General features: G+C 38.5%; 2 protein-coding genes across 3 annotated transcripts; both read right to left on the bottom strand.

The window, feature by feature from the left end:
* Window positions 1-368: 368 nt before the first annotated feature.
* On the bottom strand, window positions 369-15,716 carry LOC130088961 (proton-coupled zinc antiporter SLC30A2-like). Its single transcript, XM_056255993.1, has 8 exons — window positions 15,596-15,716; window positions 15,330-15,514; window positions 14,985-15,131; window positions 3,870-4,023; window positions 3,390-3,576; window positions 1,607-1,712; window positions 626-760; window positions 369-550 (listed from the first exon to the last, which is right to left on the bottom strand). The coding sequence occupies exons 1-8, from the start codon at window positions 15,673-15,675 to the stop codon at window positions 423-425; spliced, it is 1,122 nt and encodes a 373-aa protein (XP_056111968.1). The 5' UTR covers window positions 15,676-15,716; the 3' UTR covers window positions 369-422.
* A 1,606-nt stretch (window positions 15,717-17,322) lies between these two features.
* dnajc5gb (DnaJ (Hsp40) homolog, subfamily C, member 5 gamma b) lies at window positions 17,323-24,313 on the bottom strand. 2 transcript variants are annotated; one of them, XM_056255992.1, is made up of 7 exons: window positions 24,145-24,313; window positions 22,109-22,233; window positions 21,725-21,938; window positions 20,638-20,785; window positions 19,753-19,809; window positions 17,739-17,780; window positions 17,323-17,587 (listed from the first exon to the last, which is right to left on the bottom strand). In XM_056255992.1, the coding sequence occupies exons 2-7, from the start codon at window positions 22,219-22,221 to the stop codon at window positions 17,541-17,543; spliced, it is 621 nt and encodes a 206-aa protein (XP_056111967.1). In that variant the 5' UTR covers window positions 22,222-22,233; window positions 24,145-24,313; the 3' UTR covers window positions 17,323-17,540. The 2 variants fall into 2 exon arrangements, with proteins under 2 accessions (XP_056111967.1, XP_056111966.1); XM_056255991.1 differs by having other exon boundaries at window positions 22,109-22,230; window positions 24,145-24,312.
* Between the last annotated feature and the right edge of the window lie 659 nt (window positions 24,314-24,972).

The raw sequence follows: 24,972 nt of genomic DNA on the forward strand, positions 1-24,972 counted from the left end.
ATGACATCAGACATAAAATCTGTCATTGTTTGAACTCATTTACTGATCGCTCATGTCGTTCTTAAGCTTCTAAAGTTCCTCTTTTCATTTCTTATACAGTCTACATATTCTAAACCCACATGGGTTTTTTTCTTCCATGGAAAACAAAAGGAGAAGAGGCTTATGCTGGTTTTGAAAAAGTAATTTTCATTCAAATTTTGACCACATTGTTTGATAAACAAAATGCTGACAAACATGTCACAGTTTGTGTCTAAAAAAAAAAAGCATGTTCTTAGATAAAGCATCTTTACATCTTGCCTGTGTTATTCTTTCTTTCAAAGTGCACAGTACAGTCCCTTAATGACAAAAACGTGTGCCTTAGAAAACTATTGTAAAAATGTATATTACACTCAACCTGTGTAATGAGAAGCTAAAATCCTATGTCAGTCCATCGGTTCCTGGTACTGTAAGCAATAAGACTCCGTTTGAACAGTGATATTGCTGAATCCATATTCTATCTGGAGTACTGTGGTTATGTCCATAAGCACAGTCTGTGGGCTGGTTTGCTCATCTGGAAATTAAATAATTTGTTTGGGTTAAACAACAGACATTTTTAAAGAAGCATTTAAACGTGTACATGTATTACCTATGACCGCGTGAACTGAGAGATGCGTTTCACTCGCAGTTAAAGACCACATGCGCAAACTGTGTGTAGATCTGACTCCGCCCACTGCCAGCAGAACGTCATTCACAGAGTCAAAGTCAATGCCATGCGGGACTCCTTCAGATAAAACGTTAAAGGGTTAGTTCACCCAAAACCAACAGCGTTACTCACTTCATGTCGTTCCCAACCCATAAGACTGTAGTTTATCATCAGTACACAAATGAAGATCATAAAAAGATTGTAAATCTAATCCATATGGATTTTAATTTAGTCCAAATTTTCTGAAGAGACTGGATTGCTTTATATGATGAACAGATTGAGTTTAGGCTTTTATTCACATATAAACTTTGACCGGTGAACATAAACCGCACTTGCTTGACGAGCGAGAACAAACCTCATTGGTTCTTGAGGAAGCTCAAACGTGCTGCGTAACACGAGAATGAACCTCATTGGTTCTCGCATGTCAAGCGAACATGGTTGAGCTTCCATTTACCACAACTGATGTGTGCACTGAAGAATGTTTATGTGTGAATAAAAGCCTAAATTCAATCTGTTCATTATATAAAGCGATCCTGTCTTTTCATAAAATTTGGACTAAACCGCCCGATTCATGTGGATTAGTTTTACTATCTCTTAATGAAATTTTTGAAGTGTCAAAGTGGTAGTTGTGTAGCTGTCAATGGTGTCCCTCCATTGTACCACTTTGACACTTCAAAAATTTCATTAAGAAATAGTAAAACTAATCCACGAATCGGGCGGTTTAGTCCAAAGCTCTCAGATTTCTTTAAACATCATTCAGTTTTGTTTCAAAGATGAACGAAAGTCTGAAAGGTTTGGAATGACATGAAGGTAAGTAAATTATGACCGAATTTTAATTTGTGGGTGAACTAACCATTTAACCATTAGCTTTTGTGTCGACATTTAGGGCATTTACAATCATATACGGATCAACTAATCACTTGCCTTCCATGAGTATTTTGAATATGTCTTTCAGGATGGTGACTGTTGTTCCGAGCACAAGTATTGAAAACAGAAAAGTACAAATTGGATCTGCTATTTTCCATTCAGGCTGTTAGGACATAGAGACAACAGTTATGGAAGCATTTTAAATTGCATATGCAGCTGTTAAACAAAGTATTTGCACATACTCTCTTAAAAATAAAGGTTCCTCAAGGGGATTTTCAAAACGAATTTTCTTAGTGTGAAGAAAATTTTAAAACTCTAACGAACTATTTTTCACTATAGAAGGGGTGTCCAAACTCAGTTCTGGAAGGCCACTGTCCAGCAGAGTTTAGCTCCAACTTCCATCAACACACCTGCCTGGAAGTTTAGTAGCCTATGCTTAGTAAGACTTTTATTAGCTGGTTCTGGTTTGTTTAATTGTGGTTGAAACTAAACTCTTGCAGGGCAGTGGCCTTCCAGGAGCATTTTGCACTATAGAGAAGCTTTTGGTTCAAATTTCATGGATGTTAAAGGTTCTTCATGGAACCATGCCAATAAAGAACCTTTTTTTTTGTCTCTGTTATTTTTCATGTAGGGGACATACAACATATATCAGACGCACAACAAGCAAGCTTCACAGAGAGAGGCCTCGAACTTGGTCCCCATGTTTTGGGTGCGGTAGTCTCGCGCAGCCAGACCTTCAGACTGACTGCAGAAGGTCTGGGCTCCATAGAGCTTTCATTTGCCAAGGACCGGCCAAGAGAACGTCTGACTGACAAAGCAACCAATCACAATTCGTTTTGCTTTAAGTGCCATGTTTAGGTGTGTGACAATTTAAGTCGATGTACCCACAATAACAGACTGGCATGCAATTCATTCAAGAATGTTGCTCAAGTTTACTGCAACAATGGTGCTGGGAACTTCACATAATTTTGAAAACCCAGCATTTAGTTGATCCTAATAAGCACTTATTGCCACAGTTATAAACACGATGGCTTTCTTCTTCCATAAGGGGGTTTGGCATCACGACGGCTTTGTTTCCAGGCGGACCGCTAAAGAACGCGACACACGTCTCCCAGAAATCCTGTAGAATTCAACCAATCAGATAACGACTTTGAAACTCCCAAAGTGTTTTCCAATTTTGTGTGGCATATGCATTAGACGTTCAGCCAACAGTCCGTGGCCGTGATGTCTGAGGCCGAGATGGGTGCGTCTCAATCAGCTCCCTAGTTCAGTAGTCGGGGCACTGATCAAGGAGTCGGCCAATATGGCTAATCTCAATTGCAAAATCCTTCCAGTGCACTGAAATGTTAGCTCCCTAAAACATCCCACAATGCACTGTGAAAACCAGGGAGCTTCGATGACGTCACAGAACTGTAAACATTGAAATATGTTGTTCAATTATTGAAATATTAACTTAGGGAGTGCCTCAAGTAAATATTTTCTCAAAGAGGTTAGGCTGGCACAAGAGTTTGAGAATCCCTGCATTAGATAATGAAATATCAAAGCAAGTGGCATTTATTTGACAGAACTATTTTAAGATAGAGGATCATGTTGATATAAATATGACGATCTATGCCTGTGTTCCTCAGTGTGAACTTAAAGAGAAATACTTCATACATCTACAAAAAATCATGAGTTAGCATAGTGTTCATAGTGTTAGCGTTAGTGAGGAGGAACTTTCCTGCAACATTTGAGACACACTGATCTGATGAATCACATTGACACATTTATAAGTCTGACTAAATGTCCATAAAAGTGAAAGTCTGAGAACTTTTGTATATGCCACTAATATGTTACTAACCCTAAAGTAGATGATAGTGGCAGCCAGCAGCACACCTAAACTTTGCAGTAAATCCCCCAGCACATGAATAAAAGCAGCCCTCACGCTGGTGTTCCTGTGCTCTTCTGTGAGGCCGTGAGAATGACCCGAGACACTGAGAGAGCTGTGAGAGTGACGGCCCGGAGACTGATGGAGAATGAAAGCCAAACTGATGGAAACAAACATTAAAACACTGTACAGGAAGATGCCATTTCCAAGCATGCATAATAATGAATCTAATGTGGGTCTACAAACTGGCAAGAAAAGTGAGTGGTGCAATGCAATACACAATTGCTGAAATCATTCATGCTTATCACACAAATGGCGTAGAATGAGCTTCATGCCAAAGTTTAACATTTAGGGTTAGTGTTTTTTCCCTTACCTAACTACGAGTATGAACAGTTGTAATAGTGATGCTTGATTTAACAAACACCACTAATGAAATCAAATAACATCACTCACAAGATGTTGAGTGCTACAGCACATCCAGCTGTGATTATCATGACATCACTGTGTATCTCATAATCATCACTGATGATCCTCTGAACAGCAACGAGAACGAGAACCACCGTCACAGTCCAGATGGACATAACAGACAGAAGAGCTCCTAAAACCTCTGGACAAAACAAATGACAGAAACACTGTGGAACAGTTGGCATATTTGTTAAATGTAATTCCTAAGAAAGGAATAAACATTAGTGACATTATATACAGTGCATCCGGAAAGTATTCACAACGCTTCACTTTTTCCACGTTTTGTTATGTTACAGACTCCTCAAAATTCTACAAACAATACCCCATAATGACAACATGAAAGAAGTTTGTTTGAAAAATTAGTGAATTTATTAAAAAATAAAAAACGAAAGAAATCACATGTACATAAGTATTCACAGCCTTTGCCATGACGCGTGATTTTTCCCCCCAAACCACTTCAGCGGAAATCCCGCCCTGCAACCGATTTCATTGGTTTAGGTTACAGTGACGGGTAGGTTTAGGGATCAGTGTTTGGTGTAGGCAATCAGTACAGTGATTGACATGACCAATGAAAACTTTAGAATCGGCTGCAGGGCGGGATTTCCACTGAAGTGGTTTGGGGGGGAAAATCACGCTGCCATGACACCCAAAATTGAGATCAGGTGCATCCGGTTTCCACTGATCATCCTTGAGATGTTTCTACAACTTGATTGGAGTCCACCTGTGGTAAATTCAGTTGATTGGACATGATTTGGAAAGGCACACACCAGTCTATATGTAACCCCTCCACCTGGGTCCTACTCGCCCTGCTCTGTGCGGGCCTCGAACCCGGGTCTCCGGCGTGAGAGTCAGGCGGTCTAACAAGGAGGCTAAAGACTGCAGCCTCTAGCATCTGTCGCTAGAGCGCCTATTGAGATCAGAGGAGTGAGGTTTACTCGCACAGCAACTACTAGCTGGCCTCCGTTACATATATAAGGTCCCACAGTTAAAGGGATAGTTCATCCAAACATGAAAATTCTGTCAGTAATTACTCACCCTCATGTTGTTCCAGCCCCGTAAGACTTTCGTTCATCTTCAGAACACAAATTAAGATATTTTTGATTAAATCTGCGAGCTGGATCACTCCTCCATAGGCTTCTAAGGGATTGAAACTTGCCAGCCCAGAAAAGTTAATAAAGACATTGTTAAAATAGTCCAAGTGACTACAGTGGCTCAATCTTAAGTTTATCAAGCGACGAGAATACTTTTTGTGCGCAAAAAACAAACAGTCCATTCCAAAAAGTAAAGGTAATGTAAAGAGGAAAACAGTACCATGGTGGGATGAAGAATGTAAAAAAGCAGTCAGAAATAGGAACAAAGCATTTAAAATAATGAAAAGAACTCATAACTGCATGCACATGATTCAATATAAGTATGCTCAGGCAATAGTAAGGAAAACAGTAAGACAGGCAAAAAGAACATATTGGAGGAATTACTGTAGCTCAATTGGGAATACAACTCAGATCGGAGAGGTGTGGACAATGATTAAAAAGATGAGTGGGGAAAGGAGAGAATGGAGTTACCCTAGTAGTGGAAATGAAATTGCAGTTACGAATAAGGAAAAGGCTGAAATGTTAGTCACTGTGCACAGCTCTAATAATTTATCTGAAGAAGGGAAGAGAGGCAGAGAGAACTAAATCTGAAAATGTAGAGGCACTTAAGATGATGGGAAATGTTGAGGATGAACAAAATATTTAACACGGGAGAGTTTAGCAATGGCCAAAACTGGGAAGGCTGCATCAGGAAAAGATTCAATTTGTTATAGCATGTTGAAACAGTTAAGTGAGGAGGGGAAGAAGAAGTTGTTGATGCTGTACAATAAAGTGTGGGAGGAAGGGAAACTACCAAAGAGCTGGAAGGAAGCAATTATTTTCCCGATAAGAAAACCTGGGAAAGATTCTGGTAAACCAACAAGTTATAGACCCATTGCCCTGACATCTCATGTCTGTAAATTAAAGGAAAGAATGATAAATGAGAGGCTAATGTATATTATGGAAAAAAAAGAGGTATGGTGGTTGAATGTCAAAGTGGGTTTAGAAGAGGTAGGAATACTATGGATGCAGTATTGTGTTTGGAAGATAACATAAGAAAAGCACAAACAAACAAAGAGACAGCAGTGGCAGTATTTTTCTATGTAGAAAAAGCATATGATATGGAGAGTATTTAGGAGAGTATGGAGAGGATTAATGATTCAATTGCATAATATGGGAATTAGAGGACATTTTTTTAACTGGATAAAGGATTTCCTGGAAGGAAGAACAATTCAGGTTAAAATAGGGGCAGACCTGTCAAGTGAACATTTTGTAGAGAACGGGGAAGTGTCATAAAGTCCCACATTATTTTCAGTAATGATTAATGACATATGTAAATATACCAGTAGGTATGGGAAGATCACTGTTTGCGGATGATGGGGCAATATGGAAAAAAGGAAGAAATGTAGAACATTTAAAAAAAGGAAAAGAAGGGATACAGCAGGTTGAGAAGTGGGGAATAAAGTGGGGTGTTAAATTTTCTATAGAGGAAACTAAAGTTATGTTTTTTTACAGGGAAGAAAATCAAGGAAAATATTCATATAAAACTATATGGAAGTAATTTGGAGAGAGTTAAAACATTCCACTTTTTAGGAGTACACTAACACAAGGTTAACATGGGTAGAACATGTCAGGAATGTGGAAGACAAGTGTAAAAAAGTAAATACAATGAGATGTTTAACAGGACTAGAACGGGGAGTAGATTATAAGACACTGAAGTGTAAATTTAATAAGATAAAGGATGGATTATGGAAGTGTGGCGTATGGATCAGCAACCAAATCTGTACTTGTGAGGCTTGATGTAATGCAGGCTAAAGCACTGAGATTATGTTTAAGAGAAGTAAAACATCGCCAGTGTGTGCTCTCCAAGTTGAAGCGGGAGAAATGCCACTGAACATTCGACGTAAACAATTGCTTGTAAACTATTGGATAAATCTAAAAGGACATGGCGATAGTCATCCAACCAAAAGAATACTGCAAGCTAACTGGGAAAGGGAGAGAGCACAAAAGTTGAGTTTTGGGTGGATAGGAGAAGAGGCAGCTAGACAATTGGGATTGTATGAAAAGGAGCTCTGCCCAACTGTAATATGGCCTGATACCCAGGTATGGAAGCTAGAAACCATGGAAGTTGATTTTAAGTTACTTCGAGTCAAAAAAGTAAGCAATAGTACAGATCTGTCAGCTGAATTTTATAGATTATGTTCAGATTTATACAGATGGATCAAAGGATCCAGAAACAGGAAAGACTGGATCTGCAGTTTTCATTTTTTATCAAAGAGGTGAGGTATAAGCAGACGAACCACAAATGATCGGAGTGTGTATGCAGTTGAATTATACGCTATTATGATGGCACTAGAATGGACTGAGAAAAACAAAATAAATAAACCTTTAATCGGAAGTGATTTAGTGTCAGCTTTATACAGTCTCATGACAGGTATGTCTAATAGTCATCAGGATTTACTGAATACAATATTAACAATATACACAAGAATAAGGAAAAATGCTATGAGATTCAACTGATTTGGATTCCTGCTCAAATCGACATTGTGGGTAATGAGAGCCAAACAAGCTGTTAAAAAAGAGAATATTGAATATTAAAGTTGTCAAAATCTGAAGAAAGAGTATAATATGGAAAGAAGCCATTAGAGAATGGTAACATCAGTGGGACAGGGAAACTAAAGGGAGACATTTGTATGCTATTCAAAATAAAGTTGGGCTGTGAAGAATAGGGGAGGGAATAGAAAAGAAGAAGTAGTTATGACCAGATTAAGGATAGGTCACAGTAATTTGAATGGCACACTACACATTATAAGGAAGCACCCAACTGTTTTTTGTAGCTATTGTCAGGTTGCAGAAACTATAGAGCATGTGCTGTTGAATTGCAGACACTATGATATTAGCCAGCAGCCATATCACCCTGTAGCCCAAAACTGGTTGCCCACTGAAGCTAAGCAGGGCTGAGCCTGGTTAGTAACTGGATGGGAGACCTTCTGGGAAAACCAGGTTGCTTCTGGAAGAGGTGTTAGTGAGGCCAGTAGGGGGTGCTCACCCTGTGGTCTGTGTGGGTCCTAACGCCCCAGTATAATGATGGGGACACTATACTGTCAAAAGAGCACCGTCCTTCGGATGAGACGTTAAACCGAGGTCCTGACTCTCTGTGGTCACAAAAAATCCCAGGATGTCTTTTGAAAGAGTAGGGCTGTAACCCCGGCATCCTGGCCAAATTTGCCCAGTGGCCTCTATCCATCATGACCTCCTAATCATCCCCATATATATATATATATATATACACTCACCGGCCACTTTATTAGGTACACCTGTCCAACTGCTCGTTAACACTTAATTTCTAAGCAGCCAATCACATGGCGGCAACTCAGTGCATTTAGGCATGTAGACATGGTCAAGACAATCTCCTGCAGTTCAAACCGAGCATCAGTATGGGGAAGAAAGTTGATTTGAGTGACTTTGAACGTGGCATGATTGTTGGTGCCAGAAGGGCTGGTCTGAGTATTTCAGAAACTGCTAATCTACTGGGATTTTCACGCACAACCATCTCTAGGGTTTACAGAGAATGGTCCGAAAAAGAAAAAACATCCAGTGAGCGGCAGTTCTGTGGGCGGAAATGCCTTGTTGATGCCAGAGGTCAGAGGAGAATGGCCAGACTGGTTCGAGCTGATAGAAGGGCAACAGTGACTGAAATAACCACTCGTTACAACCGAGGTATGCAGCAAAGCATTTGTGAAGCCACAACACGCACAACCTTGAGGCGGATGGGCTACAACAGCAGAAGACTCCACCGGGTACCACTCATCTCCACTACAAATAGGAAAAAGAGGCTACAATTTGCAAGAGCTCACCAAAATTGAACAGTTGAAGACTGGAAAAATGTTGCCTGGTCTGATGAGTCTCGATTTCTGTTGAGACATTCAGATGTTAGAGTCAGAATTTGGCGTAAACAGAATGAGAACATGGAACCATCATACCTTGTTACCACTGTGCAGGCTGGTGGTGGTGGTGTAATGGTGTGGGGGATGTTTTCCTGGCACACTTTAGGCCCCTTAGTGCCAATTGGGCATCGTTTAAATGCCACGGCCTACCTGAGCATTGTTTCTGACCATGTCCATCCCTTTATGGCCACCATGTACCCATCCTCTGATGGCTACTTCCACCATGTCACAAAGCTCTAATCATTTCAAATTGGTTTCTTGAACATGACAATGAGTTCACTGTACTAAAATGGCCTCCACAGTCACCAGATCTCAACCCAATAGAGCATCTTTGGGATGTGGTGGAACGGGAGATTCGCATCATGGATGTGCAGCCGACAAATCTGCGGCAACTGTGTGATGCCATCATGTCAATATGGACCAAACTCCCTGAGGAATGCTTCCAGCACCTTGTTGAATCTATGCCACGAAGAATTGAGGCAGTTCTGAAGGCAAAAGGGGGTCCAACCCGTTACTAGCATGGGGTACCTAATAAAGTGGCCAGTGAGTGTATATATACCAATTGGCTTCATCACTCTGTCTCCTCTCCACCAGTAAGTGCCGTCGCATTGGTGGTGGTTGAGGAGATTCCCCCTTCTATGTAAAGCGCTTTGAGTGCAGAGAAAAGCGCTATATAAATGTCATGAATTATTATTATTATTATTATGAAGAACAGAGGAAAAAGATGATGGAAGAATTAGGAAAAGTCGGAATAATAGGGGCAGGAATGAAGAAAATACTGGAAAGTGGGGAGAATGAACAAAGCAGGTCTGATGAGAAGAATATGATGTAAATGGACATTACAGGAAAATAAATCTGGAAGATGGCAGTAGTGCAATGCTAATGGATGCAAGCTGCTGTTAAACCCTAAAGAAGAAGAAGTAGTGCATGTCAGAGCACAAACCAAGCCAGCCCATGAAGTCCAAGGAATTGTCTGTAGACCTCTGAGACAGGATTGTATCGAGGCACAGATCTGGGGAAGGGTACAGAAAAATGTCTGCTGCATTGAAGGTCCCAGTGAGCACAGTGGCCTCCATCATCCGTAAATGGAAGAAGTGTGGAACTACCAGGACTCTTCGTAGAGCTGGGCACCCGGCCAAACTGAGCGATCGGAGGAGAAGGGCCTTAGTCAGGGAGGTGACCAAGAACCCGATGGTCACTCTGACAGAGCTCCAGCGTTTCTCTGTGGAGAGAGGAGAACCTTCCAGAAGAACAACCATCTGTGCAGCACTCCACCAATCAGGCCTGTATGGTCGAGTGGCCAGACGGAAGCCACTCCTCGGTAAAAGGCACATGACAGCCCGTCTGGAGTTTGCCAAAAGGCACCTGAAGGACTCTCAGACCATGAGAAACAAAATTGGATTGAACTCTTTGGCCTGAATGGCAAGCATCATGTCTGGTGGGAACCAGGCCCCGCTCACCACCTGGCCAATACCATCCCTGCAGTGAAGCATGGTGGTGGCAGCATCATGCTGTGGGGATGTTTTTCGGCGGCAGGAATTGGGAGGCTAGTCAGGATCAAGGGAATGATGAAAGCAGCAATGTACAGAGACATCCTTGATGAAAACCTGCTCATGAGCACTCTAGACCTCAGACTGGGGCGACGGTTCATCTTCCAACAGGACAACGACCCTAAGCACACAGCCAAGATAACAAAGGACTGGCTACGGGACAACTGTGTTTGACAGAATATGCTGTGTTTGATATTCTGCGCAACTGGAAGAAAACTGGAAGAACTGGAGCGCAACTGGAAGAAAACTAAACTAGAGGTATTTCGGATTTCGTGGAAAGAGAGCTCAATTGCTTACAGAGAGGCTTTAAAAGCTGCTAGATCTGCTTATTTTTCAAACCTATTAGAAGAAAATAAACATAATCCTGGGTATTTATTTGAAACAGTGGCTAAACTAACGAAAAAGAAAGCTTCAAGCTCAGAAGTGTCAAAGCAACACGGCAGTGACGACTTTATGAACTTCTTCACTTATAAGATTGATAATATCAGGGACAAAATTATAACTATGCAACCGTCTACCACAGTATCGCATCAGGAAGTGCATTGTAGTCTCCCTGAGGAAAAATTTGATTTATTTGTTGCTATAGGAGAGGAAGAATTCTGCAAACTCGTTAATTCATCTAAATCGACAACTTGTATGTTAGATCCTATACCGACTAAGCTACTGAAAGAGATGTTTCCAGAGGTCATATATCCTCTTCTTAATATCATTAATTCATCTTTGTCTCTAGGATACGTACCAAAAACCTTTAAACTGGCTATGATAAAACCGCTTGTTAAAAAACCACAACTTGATCCTACAGAATTAGTCAATTACAGGCCGATCTCGAATCTGCCTTTTCTGTCAAAGATATTAGAAAAAGCAGTATCTTCACAACTATGTTCCTTTCTAGAAAGAAATGATATCTGCGAGGATTTTCAGTCCGGATTTAGACCGTACCATAGCACTGAGACCGCTCTCATTAGAGTCACAAATGATTTGCTCTTATCATCCGATCGTGGTTGTATCTCTCTATTAGTGTTACTCGATCTTAGTGCTGCATTTGACACCATTGACCACAACATTCTTTTAAATAGACTAGAAAACTATGTTGGCATTAGTGGAATTGCATTAGCATGGTTTAAATCATACTTAACTGACCGTTATCAGTTTGTAGCAGTAAATGAAGAGATGTCTTATCGATCACAAGTTCAGTATGGCGTACCACAAGGCTCAGTACTAGGACCGCTGCTGTTCACTCTGTACATGCTACCATTAGGAGATATCATTAGGAAACATGGAGTTAGCTTTCACTGTTATGCCGATGATACTCAGCTGTATATTTCTTCAAAACCCAACGAAACTTACCAATTCACAAAATTAACGGAATGCATAGCTGATATAAAAAATTGGATGACTAGTAATTTCCTACTACTAAATTCTGAAAAGACAGAGATTCTAATTATTGGACAAAAAACTTCCACACGTAATAACCCAGAATACTGTCTAACACTTAATGGCTGCTCTGTCAAGTCTTCGTCGTCGGTTAGGAACCTGGGTGTGCTATTTGATACCAACCTTTCTTTTGAAAGCCACGTGTCTAGTATCTGTAAAACTGCATTTTTCCATCTTAAAAATATATCTAAATTACGCCATATGCTCTCATTGGGAAATGCGGAACAATTAGTCCATGCGTTCATGACCTCAAGGCTAGATTATTGTAATGCTCTACTGGGTGGTTGCCCTGCACGCTTAATAAACAAACTACAGCTAGTTCAAAACGCCGCAGCTCGAGTTCTTACCAGAACCAGGAAATATGACCATATTAGCCCGGTTCTGTCGACACTGCATTGGCTCCCTATTAAACATCGTATAAATTTTAAAATATTGTTGATTACCTACAAAGCACTAAATGGTTTAGCTCCGCAGTACTTGAGCGAGCTCTTAACGCATTATAGTCCTTCACGTCTATTGCGATCTCAAAATTCCGGCCAGTTGATAATACCTAGAATATCTAAATCGACTGCTGGCGGTAGATCCTTTTCCTTTTTAGCACCAAAACTTTGGAACAGTCTTCCTACCATTGTCCGGGAAGCAGACACACTCTGTCAGTTCAAAGCTAGACTAAAAACACATCTCTTTGACCTAGCATACACATAATACATTATAGACTTCTATAAATTCAATGTTAGGCTGCATAGATTAGGTCAGCCGGAACTGGGAACACTTCCCTTAAATCTTGATGTACTCGCTACATCATAAGAAGAATGGCATCTACGCTAATATTAGTGTCTTTGTTTATCCCGAGGTTTTCCCGCAGCCTGCCGGATCCAGGCCGTGTCCAGATCTGACGAAGGAGATTCGCCTGGACCCGATGACAATGCAGTGCTGAAGTATCCACTATCCTCTCCCTATGGAGGATCCCTTTCCCACTCTACAGATAAAGCGCTGTGAATTCCGGCTCGCGTACCCCGAAGTGATAAAATAAAACAAAATTCTGTATCAAAATTTATAGGCAAGAAAAGTAGTTTGTTTAGGCTGGGTTGTATGAATTACAAACCTGCGCACATATTTTAAAAAGCACATAACTATAGAATTCTGAATGAGCATGTGAACGCCGTCAGCGTTAATCACAGGTTCGCGTTTAAAGTCTGATCATTTCGACGGAGGTGAATCAAAGTTAACTTTAGCTGGAAGTAACATTATTCAAGAACCGCTATAACGCCAAAACAATCTGTTACCTTAAATTATATGTTTATCTCTGTAAAGCTGCTTTGAAACAATTCATTGTTAAAAGCGCTATATAAATGAAGATGACTTGACTTGACTTGACAACTCTGTGAATGTCCTTGAGTGGCCCAGCCAGAGCCTAGACTTGAACATCTCTGGAGAGATCTGAAAATGGCTGTGGTCCGACGCTTCCCATCCAACCTGATGGAGCTTGAGAGGTTCTGCAAAGAAGAATGGGAGAAGCTGTCACAGTGTCTGGTTTGTGTTTCCCCGGGTGTCACTAGTGGTCCTCGTTTTCACGGTGTCCTTCACATTGACTACAATTCCCAGCATTCTGTCTGTCACTTATCACTGTTCTTGAGCACTGTGTCGCCGATGTTGAGCCCCTCCGCAAAATACAGGAACTGGTAGGCAAGCTCTTACACACTGCTCTCCCCTTGCTGAAGCGAAATGATCTTGTCCAGTTTCTCCACCATCGAATAAGCGGAGGGGCAGGGAGATGGGAAAAGGAAGATCCCCATAGTTAGCTGAGTCCTCAGTTGGCTGGTTCGTTCTGTCACGGTATGGGTAGATTAAGGTGCGAGGACTCAAGTGCAAAACAATGGGTAATCCGTAAAGCGTAAATCCAGTCCAGGCAAAGGTTAAATACCGTGTAAACAATCCAAATACAAAAATAACAAAACACAAGGAACAATCAGGAACAGACCAAGAAGTGTCAGACATAACAACGACTCCGTAACACATACTGACACAGACATGGAATATATACACACAGATCTAACAAGACTAACAATGAACAGCTGGGACAATGATTACGGGGAACAGCTGAGTGTAATGAACAGTGATAAGTGACAGACAGAATGCTGGGAATTGTAGTCAATGTGAAGGACACCGTGAAAACGAGGACCTCTAGTGACACCCGGGGAAACACAAACCAGACACTGTGACAGAAACTGCCCGAAAATAGGTGTGCCAAGCTTGTAGCATCATACTCGAAAAGACTTGAGGCTGTAATTGGTGCCAAAGGTGATCAACAAAGTATTGAGCAAAGGCTGTGAATACTTATGTACTTATGTTTTTTGATTTTGAATAAATTTGCAAAGATTTCAAACAAATTTCTTTCACATTGTCATTATGGGCTATTGTTTGTACAATTTTAGGAAAATAATTAATTTAATCAATTTGGAATAAGGCTGTAACATAACAAAATGTGGAAAAAGTGATTCCAGATGCACTGTATATTATCAGTCATAAGTTTGGAATTATTTAGTTTTTTAATGTTTTGTTTTGTTTTTCCTCTTCTGCTCACCAAGGCTGCATTTATTTGATTTATTTGCAAAACTGCAACAATTTATGTACCTCTTGATGGAAATAAATGTTGTGATGTTATTTCCATCAGAAGGTGCATCAATATTCGGTCAAGATCTCGAATGCAAGAGTCCAGCACTCTGTAAAGTCTCCTCCAGCACATCCCAAAGACTTTTAATGAATTTAAGGTCTGGACTCAGAGGTGCCGATTCATGTGTGAAAATGATTCTTCATGCTCCTCACAACCATTCTTTTTCACAGTTTGAGCCGGATGAATCATTGTCCTCCTGGAATATGGCCATGATGTGTTTTCCTACATGGTTGTTTAAGAAATGAAAAGCTACACGCTATCAAATAGGGTTAAAAGAACTGCTGCCAAACATATAACGATAGAAACATAATCACCGCAGTAATGATCCAATCATAGACTCTTAAGCAGTTGCCTATTTAAATCTTTTTTTTTTTTTTTTTGGCCAGGCAGTTTATATATATCCAGCAGACTAAAGGACCCACACACACCTGATCTATGCCATCCAAAGGTCAGATGTTTGGATGGCGGTTTGGAGGAAATCCACAGCGAGAAGAGACTGATCAAAACGCTTCCAAAGTCAGTGAGAAGATGAGCAGCATCAGTCATGATAGCGAGACTGCGAGCAGCGTAACCACCTAGGAGAACACAGTAACACACACAGTCAACACAGTACCACACACAACCTGCTACAGGAGATGATAACATCTGTTACTATAGGCTATTCAAGCTTGATTGGTCTCAAATGCATCTTGAAGTAACAGTATGTCTTGTAATGTCAATTTTGTTGTCAACTCTCTGGGTTGTTTAAACTGTGCACGTCTTATAATTCTCACCAATGACTTCTCCGATCATGAAGATTAAGCACACAGCACATGTGATGAGTAACTTTCTCCGGGCCTGTGTTTTGTCCTGGTGCTTCAAGCTTGTGTCTTCCAGGCTGTGACAGTGAAAAGCTTGTGCGTCATGTTGACACTCAAATTGAGTGCTGAGGTATTCATCCTCTGAATGATCCAGCAGACTAGAGAAAAGAATCAAAACAGAATGAAGAAAGCGAGATCAAACACCTGTAATAAGAGCAGAACGGGTTTGAGAGACTTACCACAAAAGTTCAAGCGAGTCTGTCGAGGTCTTGTTCTGCTTGCTCAGCTGGACTTTCTCCAAATTCACCATGGAGGCCATTAACAAAAAATCCTGCAATAAAATCTCTAAAACTTTGATGTGAAACTTTAAGTTTCCAGTCAATTTAAAGCCATATGCCGTTCCACACACTGCTACTATAACATGCCGGAAAAGTTGGTGCCGTGAAACCATGTTTAGTTTTCACCAAGGTCACTTTCCAAAACTAGCGATAAAGTGAGATAAAGCTTTTGGAGGGTTTGGATGACAGATGTGTACATATAGCATTTTCACTGCTGTAAGAGCAAACTCACATGTACAAACTCACACTGAAAGCTTGAGTAGATAGAATAATCAACTATTTATTAATCTTTCATTATGAATCATAGAAATTAATATTGCAGCAGCAGTCATTTGCCAACAAGTAAAATTATAAACAAAAACATACATATACATACAGAATCTAAGACAAAACCATCCCTGAGTCTGTGCAATATTACCACAATGAAAACACCAACAAAATATTAATCTCTTTTATTATTAGCCGCTGCATGACAAAATTTCAGTGGTCCTTTGAACTGAGCGGGACAGTCCGTACCTGGACCCCTGCCCTATTGATCATATGGCATAATGTTCAACATTTATATACATTCATTTGAAACTTTTAAAAGATTGACATGTAAATGATCATGTATCATATTTCAAAGTTTGCTTGAAACAAAATAAACCACATAAAATTGTCTGTTAGATAAAATGTCAATGTTTATGTACATAAATGACTAATGGATTTATTGGTAACACTTTAAAATAAGGTTTCATTATTAACCTTAGATATTAACTAACATGAACTAACAATGAGCAAAATATTTGTTACAGGTTTTATTAATCTTTGTTAATAAAAATATAGCTGTTCGTCATGTTAGTTCACAGTGCATTAACTATGGAAGCTTGTTTCCGCCACAGAAAAAAAAAATTAAAAAGGTAATTGCGACTTTTTATCTCAGAATTACGTGATATAAAATCGCAATTGTGAGTTATAGAGTCAGAATCGTGAGATATAAACATCCAATTCTGAGGGAAAAAATCTTTTTTTTCCTAGAATTGGACTTTATCACACGCAATTATAAGTTTATATCTGACAATTCTGAGAAAAGATGTCAGAATTGCGAGATGTGAACTTCCAATTGTGAGATAAAAAGTCACAATTATCTTTAAAAATGTTTTATTCTGTGGCGGAAACAAGCTTCCATAATTAACTAATGTTAACAAAAACAACTTTTGATTTGAATAATGTACCGTAGTAAATGTTGAAATTAACATTAATTTAGATGAATAAATTCTGTAGAAGTATTGTTCATTCTTAATTCATGTTAACTAAAGTAGTTAATTAATGAAAACTTACTGTACTAAGAGTTACTGAATTATTCGTTATCACTGTATTAGAGCCTTAACGACTTCAACATTGTACATATACAATATTAGTAAAGGTTCCAAAGGCTTTATGTTTTTAATAATTATTGTGATGTACAGGACAGAAAGTGCATAAAATCGGTTCACACAGAGAGAGAAAAAATATCGAGAGATCAATAAATATTGTGTTGTTATAAAAACACCAGATTCTTATTTTATTAGATCAGGTAATTTGGCAACTTTTTTAGGCAAGCATGTATATGTTTGATTGTGCTCTAGAGATGTCATTTAAAGGGCTGCATCTGATCTGTGTGCCTCATCGAAGAAGCATTAGAAAAAGTGTCTTTGCAATAAAAATCAAGCAATTATAAAATGATGTAAACAGAAATAGCATTATGCGTGGAGATCGAACGATCCACATATACTGCACAGACACCGTGTGCAACACAAAGCCTTCCACTGAAACACATTTCAACAGCAGTGTCCTCGTTTCTAGGACGAGGAAAATCTTCAGGTTGTCATTTGCTGTGTGCTTCTGGAGCGATCAGTATAGCAGTGTCTCTATCTGCAGGAGAACACAAACTATCAGCATTTCACTGCAAAAAAACCCCTCAGAATCACAACTCTCTTGCCATTTTTGTTGCCAAAAAAGAACATTATCCAAACACCACACAGTATAGAACATGCTAATGCTAAATACTGATGCTGATATTCACCTGACTTTTCAGGAATGGGCATTCCTACAAACACAGGGTGTCCTGTTAAACAACACAAAAAAAGTAAGCTTTATTAAATAAGTAAGCTTTATTCTATGTTTGAGACAGCATAGAACTATTACACGAGAGAGCAAAATGTTCTTGTGTTCAGTCATAAGTGCAAAAAGGTAAACTAATATATGTATATATATATATATATATAAATTATAAACTATTTTAACTATTTTTATATACTACCGTTTAAAAGTTTGGGGTCAGAACAGTCTTTTAAATTTTGAGGAAATAGCAGGATATGTGTCAGATCTGCGTCATGTGCGTCAGCTTGTAAAGTGACAGCCGCCTAATAAACCTGCTGCTGTCTGTCATTAATGTTAATCAAATAACAAAAGACAAAGAGAAAATCACTCACTGCTCTTGACTGAATCACTTTTGTAGCTTTAATAAGGATTAATCTATATTTCATTTATAATTTATGCAGTGAAGACTGTGCAGTGTATATTTACATGTTAGACCTGCTTGGAAATATTAAAGCACTGTTTACAAGGTTACATGGGTCAAAACAACGGCATTTTAGCAGGGCAGATAAAAATCTGACTGGATCAGTAGAAAAAACCCTTAGCATTGACCCCTGCTATATTAAAGGCACAGCTAAATGTGACATTTATTACAATGGTTTTATGTGAAGATTGTTTTAGTTTACGTTTACTTAAATCAAAAGTTGTTATATTTTTAGCCTATTATTAAATGTTAAAAATGATAGCTTTCAATTTTACTGTGGATAAAATTGGCTAAAATACATTTAATGGAGACATCAGTATCAGTCAGAGTATCAGTGATTCATAGTGCTTAGCAAAAAGATGCTATATTAAACAAATATTTTAAATATACTGTCTTTGTGTTTTTTTTTTTACTTTATTTTGAAGATTCAATGTGAAATTGAGTATTACATCATAAAAATATATTCAAAACTTGTATGTTAGGTGTTATTAATCATGATTAATTACAGAAAAATGTCTGATTACTTCGTTTTGTTTTTTTAAATTGATTAAAAGCACTAATACATATATATATATATATATATATATATATATATTTATATACATACAGTGCTTAGCATAAGTGAACACACCCATGCTAAAGTTGACTAAAAATAGGAGATTGGCATGGGGTACTTTCCATAAGATCATCTTTCAATGCAAATCAAACCAGCTATTAGGCTAACTGAAATAAAACCATGCCGATCTCTACGTATGGTGAAGGGTGTGTGATGATGTGGGGCTATTTTAATTCCAAAGGCCAAGGGAACTTTATCAGGATGCGTAGTATCCTGGATCCATGAAATAACTGGATATTCTATATCCAGTATATTCTATGTGTCATTATTTGTGCTTGCTTGATGTAATCTGTTTATGTTCTTAATGTTGTCTGTATGTAATGTTTTTACAATTTTTCTAATAACAACCTGCCAGGGACTCCAGATGAAAATTAGTCTATACGGCTAAATCTGGCTCATTTACATTTGGACATTGTCCTTATGTTCATTAATGTGCATTGTCCCTTATTAAATAAACAAACAAACTGGGCTTTAAAAATAAAAATCTGCCTTCCTCTATGGGACTTTAACAGGGGTGTACTGACTTATGCCCCCTGTATTTTAAAGAAGTACATTTATTTATTTACGATACATTATTCATTCACAGAGAAAATTGGTGTCCTTAAAGGTTAGATTTTTCTTCATTTTTTTTTAATTAAGGCATTAAGATCAATTTCCAAAAGATGATTTTTTATTCCTCTTTTTAGTCAACTTTAGCATGGGTGTAGTGTGTGTATATTTATATATATATATATATATATATATATATATATATATATATATATATATATATATATCAAAGATGTATATATATATATATATATATATATATATATATATATATCAAAGATGTTTAACAAATACACAAAATGAATGAACAAGTTAAATATGCATCTGTTGGAAGAAAGAATAAATGTTCACCGGAATCTCCAGGCTCTGGACAGGGAATAGGCTGTCCTGTTATTACTGTGTCATTGCCTGTGAATCACAAGTTACATTGTGCAAGTTACAATGCGCTTTTCTTTAATAAAAAATGGTTCTTAATGAGTAAGTTCACCCAAAAATGAAAATTATCCCATAATTTACTCTCCCTCAAGCCATCCTAGGTGTATAATATGACTTTCTTCTTTCAGCCGAACACGAGCAGAGTTATATGTAATAATATCCTGGCTCTTCCAAGCTTTGTAATGGCATTGAATAGTGCCAGAGTTTGTGAAGCTCCAAAAAGCGCATCCATCCATCCATCATAAAATAATCCATACGGTTCCAGGGGGTTAATAAAGGCCTTCTGAAGTGAAGCGATGGGTTTTTTGTTAGAAAAATATATATATTTTAAACTTTGAAAACTATAATCCCTGGCTTCCGGTAACGGCCGTACGCGTGCTCATGAGAGTTGAGTTCTGGCGGAAGAGTGACCTCTGACACGACGTATGATGTAGCGAAAGCTTAGGTGAGAATAGACGCCTCTCGCGAAAACCATAACTCTCTCGTGAATGCGTGTACGGCCGTTGCCAGAAGCCAGTGATTATAGTTTATAAAGTTATAAATATGGATATTTTTTCTTACAACCATATTTTGCTTCACTTCAGAAGGCCTTTATTAACCCACTGGAGTCGTATGGGTTACTTTTATGATTACTTCAAAAACCCAGGCACTGTTCAATGCTAGTCATACCTAGGATGGCTTGAGGGAGAGTTAATAATGGGATCATTTTCCTTTTTGGGTGAACTATCCCTTTAAGCAGGCCCAAGATGGAAACTGGGAAACTCTGCAGTCTCCAAAGCTGAACACATGACTGCTCCTCACCTCTGTTCTCCTCCTCTGCCGCCAGCTCATCCGGATCCACATACTGAAAGTTTTCCTCGTGCTCTGAAGCGCCGCATTTTCCACAGCATAAACAACAGCAGCAGAGGCAGCAGCAGCACGTGAAGAGCATCCCTAACGCAAGGAGCGTCTGAACAAGGTCCAACAAAACAACAAAAAAAGGGGGATTATTATAGTGATCCTGTGCGGTCACCGTGATTTTGCCAAGTAAGACATGGTCCTGGATCAACATATTTTGTTGATCCTGGATCAACATTCCTGTCCCAAAAGGTAGTCCTTACCTAGCCTGGTTAAAACCAGACCATTCTCAGTTGTAACTGAGTTATGGTCTGGCAAAGCGTCATAGACAAATCATTTCCAGAGGGGCGTCACCAACGGACGTCGCGGATAGACCTAAAACCAATCAGAGCGATGAAGGAGATGACGTATGCAGAGCGGCGGAGAAACATCTCCGAGTGTTGTTTGCTCGGTTTTTAACTAAAAGTAAACGTTCAAATCGCTTAAAACAGACGCGATAGTTGATTCGAACGAGTGATGTTCGACGGCGGCATCCATCTTTGTAATGTAGGCTACAAAATCTGCTTCAAAATCCCAGCGCTGTCGTCATCGTGTAAAGCCCGCCCCAACGTTTCTGATTGGTGCCGCGATTTCGACGGATTAGAAATGGGCTTGAATGAGCTCTTTGCCAGACTAACTTTCAGAGCAAATCTAAATTTGCCGGAAGTTGTCTGGGTTTTCCCAGGCTCGTCCTTACCCAATCCCTACCCCTAAACCTAACCCTACCCATAACTTTCCCCTAAAATCAGAGGGTAATGAAAGGTGAATAACACTGATGTTAAAGTACTTTACCCTGGTTCTAAGCCTAAACTTGACATAAACTGTAAACTTGTCCCTCAAATCTGATTGGTTGATTGGAAAGTTGATCCAGGATCAACAAAGATGTTGATCCAGGAACATGTGGTACTTGGTGAAATCACGTTCACCGATCAGGTGCATGCAATGAGCTGTGTTATTTAAATGACTAAAAGCAAAGAACATAGACAGATTTGCATGCACACAAATGACTCGCCTTAAACCAGCACTTGTTCATGAGGAAGTAGTATTTAACGCTGTCCTCTCCGAACTGGTCTGCGACGTAGAGGCCCATGGAGCCGTACTTGTCGTAGATCTCTCTTTTGGTGTCGTCGTGGAGGATGGTGTTGGCATTGTTGATCTCTTTGAACTTCTCTGACGCTTCTGGGTTGTTGGGGTTCTTGTCTGGATGATACTTCAGCGCCAGTTTTCTTATAGTGAGGATTTATAAACACAAAGCCTTTCAGGGATGTTGCATTTATGATTTCCTGTACTGACATGAGTTATTCATCAAGCAATACCCTTTTCGATTAGCTAAACATATTTGGATTGTTTTCAATAATAATTCAACAAAAGAGTTGCATTATTTGAACAAACATACCGGTATGCTTTCTTAATATCGTCAGATGACGCTCCTTTCTCCAGGCCTAATGTCTTGTATAAACTCTCTCCAGCTCTGGACAGCTTGCGTTGAGGTCGGCTTGGATCTGCCATTGTTAAATTCTGCTAAAACAATCAAGATCAGAAGTGGTGTGAGTCATTTTTAGTTTTCCTTTTCTATTTACTCAAAATGACAGAAAAACAGGACAATGGCAATGTAAAACATATCTGAATGTCACTGTATTAGATATCAAAATATCAAACCAAGTGTCATTTATATTAAAAAACTAGGTTAACACTTTACAATAAGGTCCCATTAGTTAAAGGGATAGTTCACCCAAAATGTTTTATTCTGTCATTAATTACTGACCCTCATGTCGTTCCAAACCTGTAAGACTTTCCTTCATATTCAGAACACAAAAAAAGATCTTTTAACGAAATCTGAGAGCTTTCTGTCCCTCCATTGACAGCTATGCAACTACCACTTTGACCATTCAAAAGGTTCATAAAGAGATCGTAAAACTAATCCATATGAGCGGTTTAGTCCAAATTTTCCAAAGAGATACGATCGCTTTATATGATAAGCAGATTTAATTTAGGCTTTGTTGTATAATATCAAGAAAATGCAATTACCTGCCTCCTTGTTTATTGTAGATGCCTTTGTTACACATATTTAGCCAATGTATTGAATATAATGCATTGCATTCAATGTTCTTATTTATTTTTGTTTGTAAAAAATGGCTTATATTGTATGGACATGTACAGTAATTGTCCGTTATGTATATTTGTGTGTGCCTACCCATGAGAAAGAGGAGCAGAAGTGTAAGCGATTATGTTTGTGCTCAAGGACACAAAGAACTGTGGTTCTACTCCTAGAACCTTAAAGGAAAAATCAGCCATCTTGGTTGAGTTTACCGGAGTTCAAGGACATGAAGAGGTGGTGGACAAACCTTGTTGGTTCTTGCTGAAGCTCAAACGTGCTGCGTAACACAAGAATGAACCTCATTGGTTCTCGCACGTCAAGCGAACATGCTTGAGCCTCCATTTACCACAACTAATGTGTAAGTTGATGAATGTTTATAGGAATAAAAGCCTAAATTAAATCTGTTCATCATTTAAAGCGAATGAGTCTCTTCAGAAAATGTGGACCAAACCGCTCAATTCATATGGAAACGTTTTTACAATCTCTTTAAGAACTTTTTGAAGCATCAAAGTGGAAACGCTGTCAATTGAGGGACAGAAAGCTCTCAGATTTCATCAAAAAGATCTTCATTTGTGTTCCGAAGATTAACAAAAGTCTTACGGGTTTGAAACGACATGAAGGGGAGTAATTAATAACAGAATTTTCATTTTTAGGTTAATTATCCCTTTAACATTATTTAATGTGTTAACTACAATTAGCTTGTAAGATAAATTGGTTTCAGTTTCTTTTTCTATTCATGTTCACTTTCTTTGCACCAAAAATTTGGTTCATGTGAGCTCAGGTCCATTAAATAGGATCATTTTAACAGATACAACTTTTAAATATAATAATGTATTAGTAGATGAAATAAAGAGATTAAATGCTTTAAAAGTATTTTACATTGTTAGTTCATGTTAACAAATAGAATCTTATTGTAAAGTGCTACCAAACATAGCACAAGCACACTTTGTATGATTGGATTACACCTGTGCGAGCTTGAAGAAATGACTTCACAAAAATCACCAACGCCCAATCATTCGAAGGAAGACGCAAAAGTAAAAATGACATGCATACAAGTGGGCGAGTGTTTATATATATTTATATATTTTTTAAATACAAGAAAGCACGTAACATTTCACTAGCATTTATTAAGAGATTAAAATATTCACAAGGTTAGCATTCCTCACCAGAAAGACTCATAGTGAATCTGCCGATAGCTGTATTTCCGCAAACAACATTACCTCGACTAGCTATATTTCCATTTTCAGCTCATTTACGCTTATTTGAGCTCAGGCCTGTAGGAGATCATAACTTGACTGAAATCATTATACCGATTCATGAAATCGATCACTTACCGTTTAAGAAGAAAAGCTGAAGCTGATGTTTGATAAAGTTGCGTGTGTATTCATTTCTGAATATATTTACAGCGTTTTTACATAAAGTTGATCCATTGATCATGAGCAGCAGAGTTTACTTTAGACCAGGAAGTAGGAAATAAAGTTTCTCTTACGTCAAAGTGCGAAAACTCATTGCCAGAGAGCAGCCGCGAACTAGTGAAAACAGGCTGTGTGTGTGTGTGTGTCTGTGAAATCCAGCGCACCAGTAAGAAAAACACAAGTATTTACCGGTAAGTAACGTCAGCTACAATTCCAGTAGGACATATGTATCTGGGTTGTTGACAAATAACACAAACTGTCTTTTTATTTTAACATTACATTTTGTAGTAGTAAAAATATATGTGAATGAATAATGGACAGTATATAGGGCCTATACGATTTAACGTCCAAATATTCCATTCCATTATTAATATGAGATAATGCATAGTAATTATTCAAAGATTTATGAAAATGTTGCTTGATGTCAACTATGCTTTTTAGAGATCACATAGTCTGTTATCATTACATAATAAGCCCCATAATAAAAAATAAAAAAACAATAAGCAATCCACATTATTTTAAAATATGAATATTTAATTAAAAGTTCAAGTTTTTGTGGTTGTAAAAAAATAGTGACAAATCCTTCCCTCACAGGTTAATTTGACCCCCATAAGAATGAATGGGAAATGGGGATTTTTTTTTTGTCCATTAAAAAATAAAATACAAAATCTGGCACAATCCAGAACAAACAAGTGCAAAATAAATAGTGAATTTATAACAGCATTTTTCTTATTCTGAATGAAAATC

Source organism: Rhinichthys klamathensis, unplaced genomic scaffold (assembly GCF_029890125.1).
Source record: "Rhinichthys klamathensis goyatoka isolate OS25496 unplaced genomic scaffold, OSU_Roscu_1.1 h1tg000123l_1, whole genome shotgun sequence".
In the NCBI taxonomy this organism is placed as follows: domain Eukaryota; kingdom Metazoa; phylum Chordata; class Actinopteri; order Cypriniformes; family Leuciscidae; genus Rhinichthys; species Rhinichthys klamathensis.